Source organism: Euprymna scolopes, chromosome 33, assembly GCF_053919585.1.
Source record: "Euprymna scolopes isolate OS-2025 chromosome 33, ASM5391958v1, whole genome shotgun sequence".
Lineage (NCBI taxonomy): Eukaryota > Metazoa > Mollusca > Cephalopoda > Sepiida > Sepiolidae > Euprymna > Euprymna scolopes.
The window spans coordinates 38,353,233-38,379,993 of NC_136514.1; the positions used below are offsets into that span (position 1 = coordinate 38,353,233).

At 33.6% G+C, this 26,761-nt stretch overlaps 1 protein-coding gene and 1 pseudogene across 5 annotated transcripts in view; both read left to right on the forward strand.

The window, feature by feature from the left end:
- LOC145258198 (forkhead box protein K1-like) overlaps positions 1 to 26,761 on the forward strand; it is a 173,211-nt gene that overhangs the window by 102,185 nt on the left and 44,265 nt on the right. For all 5 annotated transcript variants that reach the window (XM_080116092.1, XM_080116091.1, XM_080116093.1 and 2 more), the window contains exons 4-5: positions 11,724 to 11,917; positions 20,759 to 20,997. In XM_080116092.1, coding sequence (XP_079972218.1) covers positions 11,724 to 11,917; positions 20,759 to 20,997 — 433 coding nt within the window. The remainder of the gene's footprint in view (positions 1 to 11,723; positions 11,918 to 20,758; positions 20,998 to 26,761) is intronic.
- On the forward strand, positions 7,935 to 8,053 carry LOC145258378 (5S ribosomal RNA; annotated as a pseudogene).

A 26,761-nucleotide genomic window follows, 5' to 3' on the forward strand; every position in this document is an offset into this window, starting at 1 on the left:
CAGGCTCGAACTCGTGACGCGAAGGCAGAAAAGAAAGTGGAGGTGTGTGTAAGGGTTTTGGTTGAGCAAAGAAAAAAAAAAAAAAAAAAAAAGGGAGCAAAATTTCGAGCTCAAAAGAAATAAAAAAAAAAATAAAAAAAATAGGAGTAGTAAGCAGGCTTGAACCCGTAATGCGCGTGAGGAAAAAGAAGTGAAAAAAAACTGTCTTACCGATGTGCCTACCGTGGTTGTGACGTCACAGGCAGTCGAAATAACGGCCTTTAAACGACGTCATGAACGCAAAAATTGTAAGCGAAAAAATCGATCCTCCCTGTACAAAAGTGCCCAGTTGAGGGTGAAGGAAGTAATGTTTTTACCCCGTTTTTCAGCATTTGTCGTCTGAAGGGTCGAGCTTCAAAATGATACTGATCTCGTGAAAATCTGTCACCTCTGTCGAAAGTTTTAGGCGTACGTACATACATACATACATTTAAACTGACAGGTGAGGTTTATATTATAGATGGGCTCTCCAGAGAATATCATGCAAAAGATTAACATTTATGCTGATGATACCACTCTCTATTCTAGTGTTTCTTTGGAATCGGTTAAAATATGGAACTAGTCTAGAAGTTGATCTGGGTTAAGTTGTAGATTTCGTGTTTTAAAATGGCTTGTTCTGCTTGATTCTGTTAACACTTAGCTCATGTCTTTCAATCATAAGCACATTCCTTTTCTTTCTGAGATTCTTGTGGATAGCTCTGTTCTTTAAGATAAATCGACTGATTTTCTTTCCCCCCACCCCCCACCTCATCCAACCTTTCTTGGAGTTCATATATTAGGTCTTTTTTTTTTTTTTTTTTTTTTTTTTTTATTAGGTCTTGCTTTTCATAAAATCTGTTCTATCACTCCAAACACTTTCTCATGCTTAGAGTTATTCTCTATCTATAAATCTAACAAACCATGCACAGAGTACTGTTGTAATATTTTAGCTGGTGAATATGTCCTATTTGAGGGTTCTGGATTAGATTCAGAAACCAATCTAATTTGAATAGCTCCACTCTTTTTTTGCATTCTCTCACAGGCTTGATGTTGCCAGTTTCTTTTCTATAAATTCTATTATGGCAGCAATTTCCAAAAGCCAATATTTATTTATGGTTTGGATACAACAGGTTTAGAATAAAGTTGTCATATCTTTGTTTCTCAACGACATCTCAATGTTTTAGTATTTGAAGACTGCTTTTGTACAACCTAGATTGTTTTTCATAAATATTTACTGGAGTTAAATTCTGAAGAAAAAGTTCTACACTGCCATTGAATGGTGTTCTGGAACACTGTCATGCGTTGAAATAAAAGTAATGAGAGAATGCTTCCTTCTGGTTTTTCTTTAAGCATCCATTTTTTTTTTTTTTCTCACTAGGAATGTAGAATTCGCATCTGCACTTTTGCTGCGATGCAAGACAGCGCCAATATGGCCACCCATTACTCATCGGTGGAAATCTGTAATATCTTAGAACAGGATCCTGGTGACTAAACAGCCAATGACTATAAAACTACAAGTCATTGGTTTCAACACTTCCCTTTGGCACAATCTGGTCATGCCAAGCCTTAACATCCAAATAAACAAACAAAAAATAATTTGTCCAAATAGAACTGCCAATATTATTCTTTTATATAAGTAGCTTTACCAAAAAGGTTGATTCTGGGGGGAAGAAAGTCATAACATGGCTGCACACAACTGAGAGACTTGTAGAAATGCAGGTGTTTCTGGTTTATCTTGATTGTCTTAGGGTACCAGGGTGAATCCGTCCTCCCCGGTACCTCCCACTCTGCATGGGTGGGGAATAGAAAGGATGAAATGGAAACTAATATAAAATAAGTGCACACAAAAATCTGTCAGGTAGCTTTACTGCAAAAGCTCAGATAGCAGGGTTAAAATTGTGTCAAAATGTACCTACATTTATCGTAATACAATCAATTTTAAACAAACCAATTACTAAAATAAATAAAATTTTCACAAAATAAAACCTAATACAATTTAAAATATATATATATATATATATATATATATGTATACAAATAGAACTATTTAATTTATAAAACTCATTATCTCTGTCTCCATATTTTCAAACTCTATCTCTTCCTAAACTAAATCAGCACTAGGGGCATCAAATGATTGGATTTTGTATGGATTGTTCTTTTATAGGTTCTTAGCCAGTTAAAAAAAATTTTAATGGGTAAAAAAGGTCAAAATTGAAAAAAAAAAAAAAAAAAATCATATAGTATGTTCATCTTAGTTTATTTTTACTCCGATCATATGTGTGTCACGTTAGTACAGTGATAACGTCACCAGCTTTGAATGCTAGTGTCTTGGTTTCGCTTTCGATTCTAGCAGATAACACCCAATGCTTTTTTTTTTTTTTTTTTTTTTTTTTTTTTTTTTTATCACAGCTCTAAACCCTGTGTATCACTTTATTGAAGGTCAATATTTTTTTAATTATGAAACACAGAAGTGAAATTAGGTACACTGGGAGAGCATAACAAGGTGCTTTATTTCCCTGATTTTTGTGGAATTGGAACAAATATTTTAAAAGTTATGCTAATTGTGTATCACTTTATTGCAAGTGTGTAAAAATGTATATCTTCGGTAATAAAACAATATTTTAACTTCATATTTCTATTTATGTGAAATAAGGAACATATTCAGTAACAATATTAACCAAAAACAAGAACGAATTTCACATATCTTTTGTTTAAGGAAATATTTATCAATATAACTCGCCTACTTCAAAATCATTTTGAATAGCCTCTTGTCAACTGATGGTGTCAATTGGCAGATTTGAGATATGATGCTATAGGAAACTTCCAAAGTTCATCTTTCAATGAAAATTGAACACCTTATTCATAAACTTTCATCTTTATTATTGACCAGAGCTGCTCGATTGGGTTTATATCTGGAGAACAAGGTGGCCATGTCATCAAATTTTCTCCACTAATGACTTGATGTAGGATGTCGAAGCCTTGGCCGAGTGGGATGGCACATTATTATGCATAAAAATCAATTTGTTGTGACGTGCCAATGGAAGGTCATCAAACTATGGTGACAAAAGATCATTTAAAAATAAAATACAAGATTGGCTTGTCAGTTTGATACCTTCCAGCACTCGAAATGGTCCAATTAGTTCATGGCAGATTTTTCCAGCCCAAAAATGACACCTCCATCTCTCTGTTGACGATAGAATCAATGAAGGGTAGGGAATCAAAGAGGACTCCAAACTATGACCCACCCGTCTGGTCCGTCAAGGGTTGCTCTGCACAAATTTTTCTAACATCAGGAGCAGAAACTTTCTCGTGTTTTTGTCTTTGTTTTGATGTGTGGATTTGCAACTGATGAAGACAATGTTCTTCGATCTCTCCCAAGTTCCTTGGCTAAATCTACGAGAGATAAACCTTCTGCAAGGCATGCAACAAACAACACGTTCCTTTTCACCCTTTCTAGGCATTTTGGGAGATCTGCAATAAAGTGATACACACTTAAAATTACCAAAAAATAGAAAAATTAGCGTAACTTTCAAAATGTTTTTCAAATTCTACAAAAATCAGGAAAATAAGGCCCCTTGTTAAGCTCTTCCAGTGTACCAAATTTCACTTCTCTGGATTTCATAGCAATTTCAAAATTAAAAAAATATTGACCTGCAATAGAGCGATATACAGGGTTCATAATATATACGAAATTTGCACAAATTAAAATATATTTTAGCGTATTTTATGACAGGGCAAAGCCGGGGGAAAAGATATCCAAGTTGAAATATACCAAAAACATTCCTTCAAGAAAAATAATTGAACCCACAAAAAATACTATATAACCAAACACAAACTAAGAAAGACACCAAATATATACTGAACTCAAAAACCTCTCTTTATGAAATGGCACCAACAGCTAGGGTACCACAAAAATCACCCAGTGAGGAAGCCAGGAAAGAACCCTTAACCAATGGACAGATAAAGCAAAAGTAGATAAATAACCCAACAAAAAACAATTGAAACTTTAAGCAATGGTGGAAATGGAGAATGAAATACCATATATATATATATATATATATATATATATATATATATATATATATATATATATATATATATATATATATAATGTGTGTGTGTGTGTTCACTTTTTGTGTATGTCCAAGAAAGGCTAGTATATAAATAAAATTAAAAATACAAATTTAACACACACACAAATAAAACCTTGCTACCCAAAATAACATTACAATAAAACCGCAAAGATATTAAGGTAAACTATGAAGAAATTAAACATTTTTTGATAGACGATTTGAACAGTAACCTAAATATAGTTTGCCTTCAAGAAACTTACCTCAAGGAATTTGACATGTATTTAGGGATATAATACCAAAACTAATAGGTCAACAGCTAGCAATCAATAGGTCACTTGTTTAAAAAAAAAAAAATTTTAATCGGTAGTTATAAAAATGAACTGAATTGAAATGTTATAAGCTCATTCTTAACATGGATAAGGGAAGGCGTTTTGTAACTATTCGATACTTGCAAGTTAATAAGCAAAAGATGTGGTAGAAAATTGAATTCAACTTGAAAATCCTATTTTAAAAATAGCGCTGTTCATATTCTGCATAAGTACAAAAAAAAGATCCATATCTTATGTGGTACTTCAATAAAATGGTCATCTACAGACAATATCAGTAAAAGCTACACTCCACTGAACAGCAACTCTTTATCTCTTTGACGAAATTGTCATTACTGACCAGCCTTGGCACTCTTCACAAATGGTTGCCATTGACTCCGGTTCTGTGCCAATCTGAGCAACTCGGCTATGCTAATGTTTGCAATGTCCTTCACGTTGTGTCACACCCTTTTTTTTTTTTTTCTTTTTGAAAGTGCTTGTGCAGTATAGGTCCAATTTGACAATTTTGAAGGTGGTTGTACAGTATAGGCCCGATTTGACAATTTTGAAGGTGCTTGTGCAGTATAGGTCCGATTTGACAATTTTGAAAGTGCTTTTGCTAGGCCATCTGTTCTAGCACATGTCCCAAAAATTGCAATTTCCTGTCATTGATGTTGTCCATCAGTCTTCAGCATGATCCAATCGTTTCCTGAACCCATTCGTTTGTTTGTCCACCCAGCTTACACAAAGAAGTTCACGGTAGCACCACAATTCAAAAGCAGCATTTTTTCCTCTGGACTTTCTTCAAGGCCCAACATTCTGCGCTGTATATTGCTATTGAAAATACCAAAGCTTGCAGGAGTCATTTCTTTGTGCGTTGTGAAATGGATTTGTCTTTCCAGATATTGGTTAGCACAATCATTGCTGTCTTTGCCATTGCAATACATCAATAACTATATGCTCAGTGTATATTCCACTAAAATATAAATTAAACAAAGATGAAATAAACAATTTGATAATCCAATTTCAAATGTCTTCCTATTAATGAAATCTTGGCTTATAACAATTCCAACCCAACTGATAAAATCATGGAAACATGAAATGAAGATTTGTGCTAAATAAATTCTACACTTACATTCACCCAGGAACATCAGCATATCAACATGCTCACCTTCCATCTTTATAGTCTTTATTTGAAGAACCCATGATGATCAGTGTGGAAGCTGTCACGCACCCTCTGTATGTATAAAGGGCAAAATGGCCACGCGCGTTTTTGTATGTCCGAGAAAGGCTTTTTTCTTTTTTTTCTTTTTTTTTTTTCTTTTTTTCTTTTCTTTTTTTTTTTTTTTTTTTTTTTTTTGCCGGGCTTCTTGACGGGGTTACTTTTTTGGAGAACTTTCCTGATACTTCCTAGATTATAATATCTATGACTGTAAACTAACTCTAACCATATTGACCTTTGTTCCCAATCATCACCACCTTTAGGTCAACAATCCCACTTCAGCTTCCTTTTGTGTTTAGTGAATAACTTCCTTTCTATCAACCTCATCCCATTTTCAATATCGTTGCTTCACTGATGATTTTTTTGCTAACACTTGGGCATGGGCGTTGATACTATCACAACCCTATTACGATCAATTTACAAAATTATCAACAACTTTCTTACCATTTCTTACAACTTTTTATATACTACCTAGATTATAATATCTACGATTTGCAAAGGGATGTTATGTCTATCTTTTATTCGAGCGACTTTTATTTTATAAAATTCTTGCTATTCTGTCTTGAGTGTTTGTTCGTGTTTTTCGTATAAATAAAGCGAAAATAATCCAAGAAAATACGATTTGCTGGCACTCTTGCCAGGAACGTCTAGAAAAGCAATAAGCTTTGATTAATGTGGGGAAAACCTGTCATATCAGACAATTGCTATTCATTTGGACACTCCCCTCTTTATGGGGAGCTGGTTTTCTCCCAACATCTTGGGGAAACAAATATTCAGAAAGCATAAAGCTTAGCTGGCTTGCAGCCAAAGTTAAGTATGGGGATTGCATTCCCCTATGGCATTATGTTTGACTGCGTTAAATTTATGTACCTCTGTGAAATTATTCACTTAACTTTTTAATCGTTTAATTTGAATGGCTCTTGCTTCCTCGGCCCTCTTAGCCTCACAGTAAGATATCACATTTTCTTTCACTTTCTTTTCCACCTTCGCATCAAGGCTTCGGGTTCAAGCATACCTGCCTACCAAAACTTTTTTTTTTCTCCTTCACTTTTTTTTGTACACACACACACACACGGGGGCAACGCCGGCACCCCCACTAGTCCATAATATAAATCTCACCTGTCTGTTTAAATGTATGTATGTATGTCTCGCAAAAACTTTCGACAGAGGCAACAGATTTTCACGACATCAGTATCATTTTGAAGTTCGACCCATCGGACGCCAAATATTGAAAAATTGGATAAAAACATTAATTCTTTCATCCTCAACTAGGCACTTTTGTACAAGGAGGGGTTGCTTTTTTCGTCGATGTTTTTGAAAGTCATTGCCTCTTTTCAATTGTCTAGCCTTAATTTGAACCTACGTCACTTCCAGTTTGGCGATAAGCGCAACAGCTAATGCGTCACTTTTTTTTCTTCACTTTCTTTTCCTCCTTCATGGTACGGGTTCGAGCCTGCAACTTATTTTTTTGTTCAACTAACACCCTTACACACACCTCCACTTTCTTTTCTGCTTTCACGCCACGGGTTCAAGCCTGCCTGCCTACCTACAACTTTTTTTTTTCTTTTTGCTCAACACACCTCCAAACACGCGGACAACGCCAGGCACCTAGGCCAGTTTTTTTTATAATATAAATCTCACCTGTCTGTTTAAATGTTTGTATGTCTGCCTAAAACTTTTGACAGAAGTGATGGATTTTCACAACGTCGGTATCATTTTGAAGCTCAACATCTCGGATGACATATCGGAAAATTGGACAAAAACATTAATTCCTTCATCCTCATCTGGGCAGTTGTCTACGAGGGGTCAATTTTTTGTGAGCCATTTTTGCAAGTCATCACATCGGATTGAAGTTACTTTTATCTGGCGCATTAATCTGATCAAAACTTGATTATGCCAGTGATTTGTATCTTAAGACTCATAAAAAAAAAAAATCAAGAACTAATATGTAAAAAGTAGTGTGAGCCACCTGACATCCAGCTGTAAGGTTCAACTGGGAGGTTACACAATGAAGTCTGTAAATATCTTCACTGGACCATCAGTAAAAAGTTGAATATCGGATGTAGCAACAAGTTCTGGGAAAATATACCAGAAAAAAGTCACAAATAAGTGGTGCTAATGCACTTACTGATCCGCGCTATTTTTTAAATAGTATTGTTAAATTTAATTAAAGTTTTATGTTTTTATTAAATTGTAAGGTTAGAGTACAGAATAGGTACACCCTCCCCTCCTCATGTTAAGAATGGCTTTCTAAATGACATTATTTCAGTATGGATCAATAAGTGCACTAGAACCAAATAAGTTATAAATCACCAATCATACGGCATAATCACATTGACACACCGGTTCCCGTCAGATCACCAAAGTTAAGCAATGTTGAGCCTGGTCATTACTAAAATGGGTGACCAATTTGGGAATTCCATGCGCCGTATGTAGAGTTGCAAAGCACTAACGTCGTCATCTCCCCTAACGGGGGTATACATACAACTGGGGATCGTTTGTGAATTTCCTACTCCCATGGAACTTCCTCCTTCGCAGGAAGCTGGTTTAACCCAATTAAAATTAGTGTCATTTCACATATTTCACACCCATTATGACTATGTCATTCCTACAGTTACATACTTAGAAAATGGAGTTTATTTAATCTGACATAATGATATTGGACAAGGAGAAAGAAGCAACCTTAGTAAAATTTAATGTCTTCAATGATGCTGGCTTAAACAGAGCTGAGAGGGAAAAACACCAAGGTCTAAACATAAAAAGAAACTGGAATTCTAGGAAAATCTCAATCATTCCAGTAATTAAAGGAGGAACCAGACTCATGAAAAAAATTCAAAAACTACCTGGCAAATATACTCGGTATAAACAAGTGTAAGAGAAATGCAAACAATTGCACGCCAAGGGACGGTTAGAATCTTGAAAAGATCTGTTGGAATGTATGAGATAGTAGGTGAATGTCTGGCATAAAAGCAAGAAAAGCGGGAGTCTCAAAATTAGAATAATGCTGCATCAGTAATGGCCACTAGCGTTCTGTCTTTTACTGCTAAAATGTAGACATTTAACATGACGAATGATTTTGTCAAAGAAAAACGATTTATAATATTTACACTCATTATCTTCCCTCATTGCATTATATCATACATCTTCAACATACTGGAATAATATGATTTAGTAAAAGCGCAAAAGGAAGTAATCCTTTCCTGGATACCAAGCCATGTTATTAAATGCAATGAAAATTGAGATAAAAAGTCAAAGAATATATAAAAAAAAAAATGGCAAGCAATATGAATACCATTCTTAAAAACAAATTGTTTAAACATCAACTTAGAAAACAAAAGCACGATTATCGATCAAAGGGATAACACCAGATTAACATGTATATGTATCAATCATACAAGACTGAACCATATACATCAGCTTGAAGATGAACCTCAGTGTAATCATTTAAATGGGGGACTAACAAAACATTTTAATTAAATGCAAAAATATGCATCTATACACAACAAATATTACAAAGTAACAAATAAAAACATTTGACTTTTTTTTTTTTTTTTTTTTTTTTCCCCCCCCAAACAAAAGGAGGGTGGACCTGTAAATTTACACTTGTCTGCCGCACTTTTCTCAATAACTACCCCTTGGAATTTTTTTACATTTTGCACAAACATTAAACATGATACGAGTAAAAAAAAGTATCAGAACGGATTTTCCAGGACCCCCCCCCCCTCCATAGGTGTGCCTTTCAGGTTAAAATGGCTAAAATTGACACTTTTGTGCTTATTAAAAAAAAAAATTGATGCCTTGGATTTTTATAAAACTTTCTGAAAAGTTGTAACTAACTAATTTCTATATAATTTTGTTGGTCTATACTTCGCGATAATTCTTGGGTGGGCCCCACGGGCTCTTTTAGGGCTAATAAGAACACTTCATTTTTTTTTTTTTTTTTTTTTTTTTTAGAACTATTTTACCATATTTGTCTAAAATTTTCTGTGTATGTCTATTTAGCAGTTTTGCATGGTGCTGAACTCAAATTTAAATATGTTAAGGCCTTGTAGACATTTATGCTGATGACATTACTATCTATGATAGCACATCTAAAACCGTAAACGACCCAGTCTTATTCTTGAGCATGTGGTACAATGGGGAAAGGAGTGGCTGATTACTTTGAATGCATCTAAAACCAAGCTTTTATCTTTACATCATCAACGCTTTGATACCCATCTGGCATCAATTGAAATGAATGGCTCTCGTCTTGGGGAGGCCTCAGGTTTTGACAAGCTTCTGGGTCCGACGTTTACTCTTAATCTTAAGTGGAACATATACATTAAATCCGTTGCCAAGGCCACTGGAAAAATGGTGGGATCCTTCTATCGATCCAGTAGATATCTCACTGCTGATGCAATTCTCTATCTATATAAGAGCCAGGTACGTCCAAGGATGGAGTACTGTTGCCACATCTGGGCAGGAGCTGCTAGAAAGGACTTATCCTGCCTTGATAGAGTTCAAAATAGACTTTGTAGCCTCGTAGGGGATGTCCTTTTCTCTTCCCTGCAACCTCTTTCTCACAGAAGAAATGTTGGGAGTTTGTCTCTGCTTTATCATTATTTTCATGGCAAGTGCTCGGCTGAGCTCCAATCTATGACCCCCCCCCCCCTCGCCAAACTTTCACAAGAAACACCTGTCTAGCAGAAATTACTATCAATAATTTCCCCCCACTCTTTATCTGTACTTAAACCTAAACGTAGATTCCATGAGAAAAGGTTCTTTATTAGAACTAAACGCCTATGGAATTGTTTTCCTGCTTTCCAGCTGATTACAATATGGTTTCTTCAAGTCTAACGTAAACAAGTTTTTGATGAGCCGTTCCATATAAGTTAACAAATTCACCAAATTTTCCATTACTAACGATTACTATATTGTCCAATTTCTACTGTACACTCTTTAACCCTTATCCTCGAGTGGCCTGAAGGTTTTGATAAGTGGTGATGCCTATGTAAAAAAAACTTTGGGGGCTAAATTGAGAAGGGGGGGGGTGGACATAGTCATTTTTTTTTTTTTTTTTTTTTTGCATGGTGCAGAACTCAAATTTACATATGTTAAGGCCTAAAACTGCACAGTTTGTTGATTTTCACCAGGATTTGACATCTCTTGGGGACTTTTGGGGGTGGGGGCTGAACTCATTTTTTTATGCCTAGTTCACTGCGTTTACAGTGGACCATGCATCCTTCACTTGTTTTTCTTCAAATAGGATTTTTTAATGAAACTTAGTAGAAACACTTAAAAAAAAAAATATTCAGTATTAACAAAATCACCTTAAATAAGAAATGAATACCAATTCACTTCCATAGAAATTTTATTTTGTCAGTAAGCAAAAAATTTGAAATTCTCTTTAAAAAAAAAAAAAAAAGGTCCAAATAATCTTTAATAACCCTCACCTTAAAAAAAAAGAATGTGAATATCAAATCAATATATTCTCACATTATGAATAGTGAAATCTAAAAAAAAAAAAAAATCTGTATTTAGAAAGTGGGATTAAGGATAACCTAAAATGATCTTGCAATGTCGTCAAACATCTAATACATTACAAATTAGTAGAGTAGGTCCATTCTAAAACAAGACTTCAGGTATCCAAGTGTTCACTATTCAGGCCAGATATTCTGAAAATAAAATAATTTTTGATTTGATGTTACTTTTATTCAAATGTCAGCTTCAGGCAGGAATCCCTGGCACTAAATAAAATACCCTGGTGATATGGCTACACTGACAATAATAAAATCTTAGAATGGGTGGATGTCACATTAATATCAAGCCGAAATTGAGACCATAGGTCAAATTCCTCGCTAATCTACACTTGTTACCCGCCACCAATGTCTACAAATGTATCATTTGTAGACATTGGTGTTTCTCATCTGTTTAAGTATGGCAGAAATACAATGCAAACTTCATTATGTTTACTAAATTTATCATGCATCGAAGTAAAGAGTTGTGAGCTGCATCTACTTCCCGTTTCATCATATTTTCCCCCTCAATTGATATCAATCCTAATTAAAGTTTAAATTTTTCATTTTCTCTGACCACACTTTTTTTTTTTTTTTTTTTTTTTTCCAGAATTCTATCAGACACAATCTTTCATTGAATCGGTATTTCGTCAAAGTTCCACGTTCACAAGAAGAACCTGGCAAAGGATCTTTCTGGAGAATTGATCCAGCCTCAGAAAGTAAACTAACAGCTCAAGCATTTAAACGAAGACGCCAAAGAGGAGTACCATGTTTCCGAACTCCATACGGTGGACTTTCCACCAGGTAAGTTGCTGTTTTTTTTTTTTTTTTTTTTTTTTTTTTTTTTTTTTCTATTCCCTTGCCTCCACATGAGGGCAGTTAGATTACTAAACTTTGCTTCTCATCAAAAGAACAAGGAGTTCTTATTCATGTCTGTTAACTAATAAACTAGATAATGTTTGGGATGGGGAAATATGTTTTGGAATGTTTTTTTTCATCTTGGTTATGACTATTTAGGCGTGTAGTTCTCTAGGCTTTAAGAGACAGTCAAGGTAACAAGCATATTAAAGTCTAGTGGTTATTTTGATGTTCAGAGTTCAAGGCTGAACAAAAGCAGCTAAACAAATTAAAAGAATTTAACGGCTTTGAAGAATGGCATAAAAACATGTACCTTCAGTGAAGAGTTGGGTTAAAATTCTATAAGAGTTCCAAAGTTTTACACAGGAAGGTCAAAAGATGAGGAAATTGGTGTAGAATTTGGAAACAGTTGATATTTTGTGCATTTTCAAGAAAGGAGCAATGATGGCATAGGTAGAGTTATTGAGCTGATCATCCCCTCTCTGAAATACTTATTGAAATATACCTATATTCTAAGCTGATGACAACTAAAGTATGGAAATAAAGAATTTTCCTTTCTTCTGCTATGTGTCTAGTGTCAGATGGAATTACCATGAATAGTGACTTTTGAATAGTCTAATTTTGTTTTTATTGATTTTATGTTTATTTTAATGCATAATCTACAAGTTAAAAAAAAACAACAAAAAAAAAACAAGGCCGATAGCCATTAGTCGCGTGCTCTTGTGTAATGAATGCGTGAATGTAGGATTGACATGAAATTCTTAAAGATAAACTAAAATGATATTAATTCCTTTATTCATGTTAAAAATACATTGAAAATCAACACTGAACAAAAAACTTTTGGCCAAAAGGTCAAGAAAAGCTTATTAACAACAGACCTTTGATCTTAACCAAAAAGGCCAAGCACAAAAGTGTTACGGACGGACCGATCGACGGAGTGACTTATAGAGTCGCTTGCACACGACTAAAAATATCTTGCCCTCCAGCTAACTTTTAATCTAGCTTAGTTTGAGAAATGTATGGTTTTCGTAATATATATATGACAAGTGGTATGTGCGTTTTTGTATTCCAAGAAAGGTTTTTTTTTGGGAAGGGGTCTCGAGGAACTTTTTATATACTCCCTGTAATATCTATGATTTGCGAACGGAGATCATCTATATCTTATTTGAGCAACTTTTACAAAATTCACTATTTCGTTCGGTTTTCTTGTATAAATAAAGCGAAAGTCGCTGGTGCAAAGGCGTCAGCGGCCTTTCATGCCGGGACGTCTTGAAAGCAATTGGCTTTGATCAATGTGGGTAAACCTCTTCATATCAGACAATTGCTATTCATTTGAGAGTTCTCCTTCTTTGGGGAGCTTTGTTTCCCCAACACCATGGGGAAACAAATTGGTGAAAGCTGAACTGGTTTTCAGCCAACGTTCATTTCTGCACCTGTTTGAACTCATTCACCTAGCAAGTCAACTTTGGATTGACATCGTTAAATTTGAGTGATTTTCACTTCCTATGTGTTCTTAGCGTAGCGGTAAGTTGTCACATTTTCTTTCACTTTCTTTTCCGCCTTCACGTCACTTGTTCATTACGGGTTGGAGCTTCCCTCCCTACTAACACTTTTTTTTTTTTCTTTCACACCTCCAAACACCAGGGCAATGCCGGGTACCCTCACTAGTGTTTATATAAATGGGATCATTTAGTCATATTTGTTTCAATTTGGTAGTTTGTGAATGAAAAGGGAGAGGGGTGTTCTCTTCCCCCACCCACCTCTCTACTGAGTTATTAAAAAAAAATGACCCTCTTTCAATTTCTAAACCATAAAACATGAAAATCTGAAAAGGTATCCTTTTTACGTTAAAGTAACATGGCAAACGGACTCCTTTCTAAACGGTTAAAAAAATGAAAATTATCTGAGAACTTAATGCTCCATCATATTCGATTGGACGGCTTTTAGAAGTTAAGGTTGCTTGTTTACATTAGTGATATTTTTTTTTTTTTTTTAACAACACATTTTAGATGAAAATATTATGTACTTGCATGTCATGGCAAAATGAGTATGCATTCTAAAAATTACAAATAATCCAGTAGAATATGTGCTAGATGTCTTTTTTAACTAAAGATAATCCACAATTATGTTCTGAAATGGTGGATCTTTAATTTATCAATTTAAGTAAAGAGTTTTTTTTTTTTTTTTGTTATACTGAATTCGTCACACATCTCTTCCATATTAAGACGTGATAAAACTATTATTCGATAAATTTTATTTTTACTTGTGATCATTCTTTTACCAGATGAATTTTTTTAATTTATATTAATTTCGCCATGACAATGTAATGTTTTCACCTGAAATGCATTGGTTGTAAGATCATATTCCACACTAACTTTGCACTGGTCTTTATTTATCCCTCTTTCTCTCAGCTTCTGCAAACTAACTTTGCTACCTCAACTATTTTCTGATGCTACCAGATCAGGCTGTCTGAAGATATTGGCTTCCTGAGGCAAAATGCACCTAACATTGATGCTTTTTGTTTTTCTCCTTCTTTTTGCAAAACTTCATTATGTTCTGCAAAAACACAAACAACAACCCACCTTTTCCCTCTTCCCATTTCCCCGTTCTCTATCTCTCCCACTTCCTGACTGGTTTCCTAACTTAAAATGTACCAAACATTAATGCTGTAACCCTCTTCCCTCTCCCATTGCAAAACTCATTCATGTTCTGCAGGGCAGGGAACAAAAACTATAAAATCCACTATAAAACAACCAAACCAAACACTGCAAACTAGCGATTGAAGATACAAAGAGCTTGTAGAATAAAAACCTTCTACAAAATAACTGAATGCAACATGAATACTATTTCCAAAATAACTGGATTCGGCATTAAATAAACCAAAAAGGGTTGATATGCCGTAAAACAAAACAACCAAACCAAACTCTACAAATAAATATTTGAAGATATGAAGAACTTGAAGCATAAAAACTGTTTCCAAAATAACTGGATTTGGCATATAATAACCCGAAAAGGGTTGATATGCCGTAAAACAAAACAACCAAACCAATCAACTGTTGTACATCTAACCGAAACCCTCTTCATTTATTAATATAATCAAATCCAGTTTCTCTTCTGCAAATATTCTTCTACATCATTCATATTTAAGCTTCCTCTGCGGTTCTCGGATCTGAGCCTGTCTTTTAAGACCCACATTACACATCCATGCTGTCATTCTTGTATCATTTATCTGCATGCAACACATGCCCTCAACCTTCGCTTACCACGTTTTACTTGCATACATCATCAAAATACATCACGTATGCCTAGTAGACTCTTCCATTTATAGACAGCAGTAACATGACCGATTAATAATAGCAGTTCCCTCAATTTACTCCAGCCATTTCTAGCTCAAATAATAACTTAAAATAACCCGTAAGAATAAAAAATCATTTTAAAAGAAATTTTAGGATTCTTATGTTTCTGAACTTTTGTGGTTGAGGATTATTTGGATTTTTCGGACTTCAGTGTTATTTTCATGTTTTAGTTGATGTAACCTCTAACATTCTTCACATTCTAAAGTTCAACACGATGTGCCCAAGAAAGTCTGAGGTTTCAACGACCAAAACGTTGTGAAAATAACACTGAAGATTAGAAACATCGTTCGAAGAATTCCAATAATGCAAATCCTCTGCACTTGTTAAAAAAAAAAATTCAATCTCTACCAGTTCGTTTATATAAGTAAAACGATTGTAGTGAGCCAAATAAAAGTATAAAATTTAAAATAAATCAGTTTTTTGTTTTTGTTTTTTCTTTTTGTGTCGAAAATGTCCAACTAATCTGTAAAGATTTTAGAATGGCATTAAAATATTTGTTAAATGTAATTGTGATTTGAGAATAAGTTTTTAATTTTACACCCGAGTGCAAAATTTTGTATTTATAATTCACCAGCAGCATTGCTTGGCTAGAGTATAAAATTAAAATGTACAGTAGAATCCCGGGATACGGTATTAAAAATTAATAGCAAAACACAATGCAGTATATAATAAATACACATGTATATAATAAAATAACATAAATAACACCGTAAAGCGGAGGAAATACCATAATCAGGGGTCAGGAAAACATATTTCACATCGTAATCTGTAAAAATAAAAACTCTCCTAAGGCCACTGTATCTCGGGGTTCTACTGTACAATTTAAATATTGGAAAAGCAGTGCTTATTTTGGTGCATTATTTTTATTTTTAAAAAATATATATACAGTAAACTCTTAAATCTTTGTACGTACTCATCACAGAACAAAGATGTCATATTCCAAAAATCATGAGTTAGGCAATTTTTTTGTTTGTTTTTTGTTTTCTTTGTGTGTTTTAACTAAGAAAATCAAATTTTATTACAAAATGAGATGTTATGTTTTTATCCGCCCCGTTTAATGGAGGGGGGGACAACTCAACTATAACTATCAAGATCAAAATCAGCTTTAATGTCTATAATTTCTGATTAAAATCACTAAAAATCATTTAAAAAATGATTTTCTATATAAAAAAAAAAAAATAGTGCTTGATCAATTTATGTGATTTTAGGAATATGAGTTCATTCCATAATAGGTATGTATATAATAGTTTTCTGGGGTTTGTATTACTGTACACATTCAAAAAAGTTGTCCAAAAACAAATAAATTTTATCAAAGGCAAGATAAATTACTTTTCTACCTAACTGGATAAGTTTTTTTGTGTTTATATTAAATGTAAGATGTTTATTCAGCTTGTTTATCGATGCATTTTAAAATTTAAAATGGCGCTTGACTCTCTCTGTGGTAAGTTTTGGAAAAAGAGTTAAAAAATAAAAAAAACTAGACAAAATACTGTTAAAAACCCATGGAATATATGTCAGCCTATGTCATGGTAACATATATTGAAAGTTTCTAACAGTATTTTATTTAGTTTTTTATTTTTAACTCCTTTTCCCAAACTTACCATGTCAAAGAAAGTCGTGCGCCATATGCAATTTTCCACTACATCGATAAACACTGTATGTTTTTCGAGCTAAATAAACATGTTACATCAAATAAAAACACTAAACACATATCCAGTTAGGTACAAAAGTAACTTATTTTGCCTTTAATAACATTTATTTGTTATATATGTTTTTCGACAACTTTTTCGAATCTGTGTACAGTAATACAAACACGTTTTCTGTAATTTATTTATATATATACTTTTATAAATAAATTTAATTCTAAACATGCACTGCAAAATCTTTTGTTCTTTTCTGTTTGATTCAAATACATCTTCATTGGTTGGAAGTGTTTTTTCCAAAATATTGATACAGTTATAGCTAGAGTTTGTAAATACTCACGCACCTCGCATGTAAAATATTAGCGATTGTTTTCCTATTGAAACTGATGATAGCACTTAGTCTTTTTTTTTTTTTTTTGTCATGAGTTTGCTAATATTCATTAAAATTTCTGTGCCTTTTGATAACAAATATTTCAAACATTAAATTTTTCTTAATTGATGATAACATTACAGGTTTCAGCCACCATTAGATAAAAACAATGTATCCCTTGCCTCACAATTACACGCGCAGCTATCCTTACAGGGTGTATCCTTTGTCTTTCAAGACTGAAACAATGATTTCATATAAGAAAATATGATAATTGCACATGTACATTACAGAATATTAATTAGAAACTGTTTATAAAATATGCAAATTAAAAAAGACCCAAATGTGTTTGAGGGTATATGCAATTTATTATATATACACTATTTCAAAAGTCTATTGTGTATCATAGAATTAAATAAGCACAGATTGTTGTGATGTGAATATACTTAGATGGAAAGTCTTTCACATGCATTTAAATATGAAGTACATTTTTCCCGTCTACTGTAAGTCATGATAGCAATATAATCAAACCCTTCATTTGCTATTCTGTTATCATAAACTCTCATGCATGTTTTCAAAAAAATATGTACTTTTCTAGTTTGAAATTTATTTTCTCTGGATTACCTGACTCTCAAAAACAACTTTAAAGAAGGTTGCTTTCCATTTTCATTTGCACTTTATTTTTTACTTTCCCACCACCAGTTTCAGTGTTTTTTTTTTTTTTGCTGAAGTACTAATTAAATAAGCATTGGTTATTCCAGAATATAACATTGTTGCATTCCTAAAAATCTTATAATTTATACATCTGTATCACTAAACTTCTGATTACTTTAGTTTTATGGTTAATTTTTTTCTATTCTCATATTTGTCAGCAAAACAAAATCTCGGCCCTTCTACAGAATTGGGACGAGATTTTGTAGTCGATAAATGGAGTTTCCAGATAAAAAATAATGGTTTCAACTGATTTTTTTTTTTCAATTCTAATAAATTACAATGGTAGCTTCCAAATTATGCAGTTGGAATTACTTGAATATTATTGAAAAAAATTTTTTTTTTTTTTTTTTTTTTTTTTAATCATGTTAGCAGATGAAAAATTGCTGCCATCTTTAAATCAAAGCGGAAAATTACCTCCTTTTTAAACTCTCCTGTGTCTTACAATCATTTTCATCAAATTCTATCATTTTCTTTAATAAATTTATACCTTTTTGTAATTTTTGGATATAATTATTTTAAAAATACGAGGAATACATAGATACTATTCTTTTCATATGAAATTCAGTATTACGATTTCCAAAATTTTGTCCTAATAGTGTAGAAGCACCAAAATCTCTACTTAGATTTAAACACTAAATCACATCAGTCTTCCTATTACTACATTCAAGAATAGAGCAGAATATAGAAATCAGTAAACAGCTACCACACATGGCGGCATCTCTGAACATTTGCTTAGGTAAATTAAGAATGCATACTTCTTTTTCTTAATAGAACCTACACTTTCAGACTTTTTCTCAAGTCATTTACTTTATAAAATATCCATTGCTATACAATCATTAGAAATTTGTTAAAATACAAAAACTAGATATTCACTTAATCAAAGGTACAAAATTAACTCTATTGAAAAATATATGGTGATGTAATTTTGTCGGAAGTAAATTGTTATTGCTATACTCTTAAATGTTGAATCACAAGATTTGGGGAGGGGGCTTAAGAGATAGTAATTATGGAATTACTAAAATAGTTAAAAATTAGAAAAGAAATAGGGAATTAATCATTAATGTATATGTTATTTATACCATAATCAAAAATGGCTTCTGCAAGAATAATAGATAACGATATAAGATATACTCCTTGTCACCATCTCAATTCGATGCTTGATTTTGATGCTGGCCATGTCAGTCATGTAGTCTGTTAGTACTGTAACAAGGAAATTTTTGTTTCAAAAGAAAATTACAACTCTGTCTTAAAACAATGTATTTTTTTGTGATAAAATGATACTTGATTTTTGGACACGTATAGAGGGGGAACACGATGGTCTGCTTGTGTAATAGACAATCCCGTCCCCATGTGTATGGTGAATGTATTGGATGGTAGGATTTAAAAGCAAAAGGTTGCATAATGACGACGAAAACATACAACATATATCAGCGAAAGAATGCAGATTTATTTACATGAGAAATATTAAGAATATAGATAGAAAGAATAAGAGTTTGTTACTTGCGATTGATAGCTGCGAGAGACTGACGGGCTAGTCAGAAGCAATGTTAGTGGCCGATGCCCCCATCAGGAGCGACTCTTCATTACATGTTGACTGCTCGAGGATTCAGCGGAAAAGAGGGAGAAATATGAGAGACAGGAAGTCATGTGGCTGTGTCACTCTTTAGTTATCAGAGTTAAAGGGTGACAATCGAGTTAGTCTGGGAATTTCCATTCCCACACAAGTGACATCTTGCAACCAGAACAGTCCTTTTGAACACAAAATGACAGCCCTGTCAAATTGGACTCAATGGACCATCTGTTTCTGAGACTGACAGAAACCAAAATCTATCCCTGTCTGTCTTTCAATATATGTATATATCAATTGGACCACACTGAGACCACTTTAGAATTTATCTATGGATTTAGAAACTGCCTTGTCAGAGTGTCTGTTATCTGAAATAGACATAACTTCTGTAGGATCTTAAGTGGTCTGCTTTCTCAGCATGAACCTTTTTTTTTGTAACATGCATATGAAAGAGTGTTCCCATATTATGCCCCCCCCCAAGAAAACACTTTAAAATACTTAGAAGAAACTGAAATTTGGTGAATATTAATAAATGTTTACTTTTAAAATTTCACAAATATCTGAGATATCTGAATTTTTATGAGCACCTTCCACCCTCTTTTGCTTCGTTTCCATAAAACTAAACTAAATAAAGCCCACATTATCCACCCTTATGCTTAGCATATGTTCCAAAATTTGTCATTGGTTAGAAGTGAGTTCTATGTCTAAAGAACTGCAAAAACCTAACGTCCTCTCCCCTAATTGGGATATACAAGTGATTAGGAGAGCCCATGAAACTTGCTTCAAGTGAAGCCAGTTCAACCAACCTTGGATGAGTTGCTTCAGTTAGTCTATGCACAATTGTTGAACATAACGTGCATCACAATGCATGTTCATGCTGTATTCAGTTGACTGAGGTGGAAATCCAAGAACATACTTTATCACACCGTCTTCTTGGAGGTTTACCATTTTTCTGCACTCTTTTGCCATTCTTTCTAGACCTACCATGCTCACACCAACTGAATGTTTTGTGTGTACCTCTACAATTGTAATATTTTCCATTTAATTACACGGATCACTTATTCTAACATGGTCTGTTAATTTTACTTGACCTGTTGCTACTTTGCTGCTAATAAAACTTAATTTTGTTCCTCTTTTCAGGTCTGCCCCAGCTTCTCCGAGTCATGTTGGTGGAATATTTACGCCCGACTGCTTGTCTCGGGATAGTAGTCCTATTCCAGAGGCAGCCCCAGAAACAGAAGTCGTCAGTACTTCAATTGTCAGTAACAACAGCATAACGACGACCACCCCCAACAACAACAACAACAATCAGCACCAAGCAACCAATCGCAGCACTTCAGAGTTACGTGTAAGCCAATCAGCACCTGGATCACCGTCAGGTACATATTAATTCAGATATGCATTTATGTGTATACATGGTAGATACCTCTGTCTTTCATCTGCTTGTTGGAGGGAGGGTGCTTTCACTGAAACATTTTAGTTTTTATAATTCTGATGAATACAACCTTATATATAATGTATATTTTAATTCAAAATTTTCATCCAACAACTTTTCCAATAAATATCAGAATTTTCATTAAAAATAAAAAAAAATAAATAAAAAATTACAAAATGTTCACGTGATCATATACAGATCTCGGGTACACTTTGATTTCTTTCCGGTAATTATCCCTCTGTTAAATACCAAATCGCAGAGCAGCTATAACATGGTCGTTTTTACATCCAATAATGTTAAACTCTTGTCAAGACGCCGTCTTAAATTATTAAATTTTGTCCAGTTTCACCCATCACTTTCAGCGTTCACACAGACTTGAAAAGTCCTTGAATTATGACTTTTGCCTTGAAAAGGCCTTATTTCTATTATCTTGAAAAATCTTTGAAAATATGGAAAATGTTTTGAAAGGCTTTGAAAATTGTATTCTTTATGGCCAGTAAAAATTTGTCAAAATATTAAAAATAAAGTCGAAATAAATCTCCCTCCATTTTTGCTTTCTTTTATAATTTCATTGGGGAGGAGGGGGTGGACCATAAATTTTTTTAAAAAATCCCTCCCTCATCCTTAAAAAAAACTTTCTTTCTGCAGACCTGGCTCTCCAATGGCGAATTCCTCCCCCAACCAAAAAAAAAAAAAAAAAATTGTGATAACCTAAAATGAGACTGAACAGACCGAAAAAAATGGACAAGACAATAGCCCTAAAGAGTTAATATTTGAGATTAAATCAAAGACATTTAAAACTACTTTAAAAAAAAAAAAAAAAAAAAAAAAAAAAAAAATGATGCAGGTAGATTGCGAAGTAACTTTTATTGCCTATGGTAACATTTATTTTTATTTTATTTTTTTTTTCTTACCACTTTTTTTGAATCGCTGTGGATTGTAAAACACCCAAATTTTGTTTTGAAAACTTCAATTTTGTCTGGAGAAAGCCTTGAAAAATTTGGTAAAGTCATTGAAAATCGACATAAATCTGTACATACCCTGACCATATCCTCAAATGGCTTTTGGAGCTTAAGAAGTTACTCAGTAGTAATAAATTAATTTAATAAAAACAAAATGGAGATTAAAAAGCTGTTCTGGGGTGTTTGCAAGATGATTACTAATTTCATGAGTGTTTACGAGATCAGTTGTTGAACATTGGATCCTCAATGAATCAAAGCCAATGGAAGCAAACTGTTCAGAATATGGCAAATGTCTGATAATGGCTATTTTCTCTGAACCGCTTCTAGACCTTCAATTTTCTGAGTCCAATAGGAGTTCCAAGTTGTGAATTCTAAATGTGGTCACGTAGCTGTATATACCCTTTTGAATAGATTGTTTGAAAGAGACTCGCAAAGGATTTGTTTAGTGATGTCAAGATACCCTCGGCTGTCTTGATAATTTTAGATATTTGTTTAGTTCAACACAAGTCTCTGCTGACAGTAATTCTCAGGCTACATTTACAAAACTTAGTATTAGTAAAATGCATGGTGGTGCATTTTGCCCATGGTTAATTTCAATTGCTATTCTGTGAACAATTGCTTCAATGCCTCTTGGTCTAACTGCAGGAAAGATTTATAGAAATCAGGATCAGTCTTTTATTTATTTAAAGTTACAGCTTAATGTTATCTGCACATTTCAGTAGTGTGGCATTCTTCAAGTTGGCATCTATGTCAGTAACATAATACAAGTGTATATTGGAAAGAATCTTGGAAAATCTTGTAAATTAGATGAAGCCGTCTTGATAATTTTATAACTATATTTGTCAAAGGTTTGTTCATTTGTTTTTTTAAGTTGTCTAGTTAAGATTCTTGGAAAATGTTGAAAATGCGTATCTGTTTTTAATTTGACAAATTGCTGTGACATTTTCTTTCTGCAGTGTTATAGAAGCTATTTGCATTAAAACCATTGAGAGCCTTTTCAAAAGAAAGAATTTGTTTTTCTGTTTGAAGTTGTTCAACTAATGTATCGGTACAAGGTACCTTCAGTAAGTTTCCAGACTATTTTCATATGGGTCCTTTTATTGATAGTACATATATGAAACTCTAGTCCCTTTTGAAGTAATCTCCTCCTGCTGCAGTGTACTTGTTGAATTTGCTTTTCTGGTTGCTTCTTTGATACTTGAATAATCTGTACAGAATTTGGAATGGAACCCTTTAATCTACAGGGCTAACATGCTATGACTGGGTAGAAATATTGTATTTTTAGTGTCACACGCACTGAAGATTGAACCTTCAACCTCCAAAAGAGTGACTTTTACAATTGAAGTCCGTGAAGAATGTCAGTGATTATATCAACCGAAACATTGAAAATAACACTCAAGATGAGAACAATAATCTGAATGATACAAATAATCAATCCTTATCTCAAAAATTCAAAACCCCTATGTTAAGTACCCCTACCAGGATTATGGTTAACCATTTGAGGAATTTCATCATGAAATTCCTTCAAGTAGTAATATTCAAAAAATGCATATATTCATCATTAGTTCCGAAAATGTCTTGTAAACTTGTAGATTCCATGAACAAAGTTTCTTTCTTAGAACTGCACACCTGTGGAACTGCCTCCTATTTGCCTGCTTTCCAGCCGACTACAATATGGTCGTCTTAAAGTCCAAGGTAAACAAGTTCTTGATGAGTCGTTCCCCTTAAATAATCCAATTTACAAAATTTACACTACTAATGATTACTATCATATTGTCTCATTGACTACTGTGCCCTCTTTAACCCTTATCCTTGAGTGGCCTCTGTGCCTTTATAAGTGGTGACTCCTATGTTAAAAAAAAAATGTTTTTATCACTTTCATTGCTTAAAACTCTTCAAATATATTGTATAGATTATTACTTATTGGTCCAAGACGAGGTATATTCAATTCCAAATAAAAAATGGATTTGTGCTGATCCAAAGCATTTCTATGACCAATGGCTATTATTAATTGTGGTCATTTACATATTTTGGGAAAGTTATGAAGCTGAGATGTCAATCCCTTCTCCCAATTCTGGTTTAAAAAAAAAAAAAAAAAAAAAAAAAAACCAACTTGCATTCAACCTGCCAGAGATTTTTTTCCCTTCTGTATCAAAATCAAAAATCTACGGTCTTTTCCCTGTTGATTTTGGTATGTTGTTGGTCCTGTACAGTTTTAGGAGGTCCACCCTCCAGGCTTTGTTATCTCTCTTTGAGAAGGTGTTAGTTTGTTAATCACCTGAGGCGTCTCTACTGAGGAATACTGACAAGACTACTCAGCTATCTTGTGCAAGCCAGAGTGCTTCTCTGTAGCACAGGTACTTCAATCCTACTTTCTATCTCTAGTGTCACATCTGTCTATGCAAGAGAGATAAAAATACATAACTGATCCTCCCAGGCTTTGTCTTCTCTCTTTGAAAAGGGGTTGGTTCAATCGTTTGAGGCATTTCTACCGGGAAATCTTTTGCAGGTCGGTGTTACTCCTTGAAGGCGCTGACTTTTTAATCCCACTTTCCGTCCTTGTCTCATTTTTCACTGTGGAAGAAAAATACCTTCAACAATAAATTATTTCCTATATCTGTATTTTGGCATCAAATAACCTCAATTTCAATATGACCTAAAACAGAAATCAAACTTTATTTTAATTTTTTTTTTTTTTTTTATCTATAATATAAATCTCACCTGTCTGTTTAAATGTATGTCTGCCTAAAACTTTCGACTGAGGCGATGGATTTTCACAAGATTGGTATCATTTTGAAGCTTGACATCTCGGATGACAAATATCGAAAAATTGGCCGAAAACATTAATTCCTTCACCCTCAACTGAGCCGTTTTCTACAAGGAGGGTTTTTTTGTGAGCAATTTTTGCAAGTCATTGTATCTGTTGGATTGACTTTGCCTAATTTTAACGTTCCAAACTTTTAGTCGCGTCATGGAGTAGCGGTAATACGTCAGATTTTCTTTTCCACCTTTGCGTCACGGGTTCGAGTCTGCCTACCTGCCTACTACCACTTTTTTTTTTTCTTTTTCTTTTTGCTTAACACACACCCAGGCAACGCCGGGCACCCAGGCTAGTTATTTATAAACAAAAGTAGAGATTTTAATAGTTACGCATCGACTTGTTTTCAGAAGATATTTGTATCTATTGTTATTGATTAGTTCATGTGTACCAGGTTTAGCAAAATAATCCATTTGGAATTAGGTCACACACAAATGACCTAATAAAACAAGCAGTGAGAAACTTAGCAAGATAAACAAAAACTGTTGATTTTTAATGTTTCCTCTTACGTTTCTGAATTTTTGAGATAAGGATTGGTTATTCATATTTGTTGCTTAGGACTACTGTTCTCATTTTGAGTGATTTTTTTACAATTTCGGTCAAGATAACCTCTAACTTTTTTCAGGTGTATCTTGTCACTCTGAATTTGGACAGAATTTCAAACCGAACCCTTTATTTACTTCATGGGAGTAGCATGCTCTCGTTCCATCAGCCATGACTGGATAGAGGTCCTAAGTAATTAGCAATTGTATTTTTCCGTCGCCTACACTGAGAATTGAATCTTCACTTTTATAATTGATTTTTCCAAGTACTCTTAACCACTGCGCCACAGGTCCTTGAAGGTCAGTAGTTACATCGACCGAAATGTGAAAATGACACAAGATGAGAACAGTAGCCTAAAGAATCCAAATAATACAAATGTTTCCTCTTGTTTTTACTACTTTTTTTCCAGCTTTGTTTTGCTGACCGTACAAGCATATAGAAATTTAAATGTAATGTGAACAAACATCTTGCTGCCCAATTCCCCACCTAGATTAAGGGAGGTGGTGGTGGATGCATTAATACAGATACATAGGTGAAATGGTGGGCATTAACCTTAAGTCTCACAAGTTATGTTAAGCTGGGTAGTCCAAAAGGTTTTGTTAGCTTCACCCAAAATACGACAATATAGAAACCATTCACCAAAATCATGGTGCCGCATAATTTTATCTTGAAAATGCTATTCAAACTGATCTTAATTAGAATGAATAAACTGTGGTACATTATTCAGTGTTTATTTAGAGTTGAATCTATTTTTAAAAAGCTAAATTGCAGAAAAATCTTTGTGTACCCATCACAGAATGAAGATGTCATATACCAAAAATCACAAATTGATACTAAACTAGAACCTCCAATACAATTAACATTCTATACACTAATTTTTAACATAAAATCAATTAAATATTTTATGCAAAATGGCAGCAACAATGGAATAACAAAACAAATGACAAACTATATCAAATCAAACCCATACTGGAAGAATGAAGAGCAACTAGAAAATCAAGAAACGAACAAGTAATCATATCTAGGATACATATTGGCCATACTCGTGCACTTCTTCATACTTAAATAAGAGCAGCAACCACAATATTCATTCTGTCAGAAAACTTGCACTGTCAAACATCTTTTTGTTGAATGTAGTCTTGATACCGCTAGTAAACAATATTTAAAATCTAACAATATGAAGAATATCTCCAAAAACAACTGCTTTGACAAAATTCTCCTTTTTGAGAGTAACAAGACTGTTCTCAAAATATAAGAAAAGTTAGTGTGTTTTTTTTTTTGTTTTTTGTTTTTTTTTTTTAGCCTTAAATAAATTGGGATTTAATATTCTGGTTAAACATCTCATTAAGCAAGCAAGCAAACAAACAAAACAAATAACTTCTCCA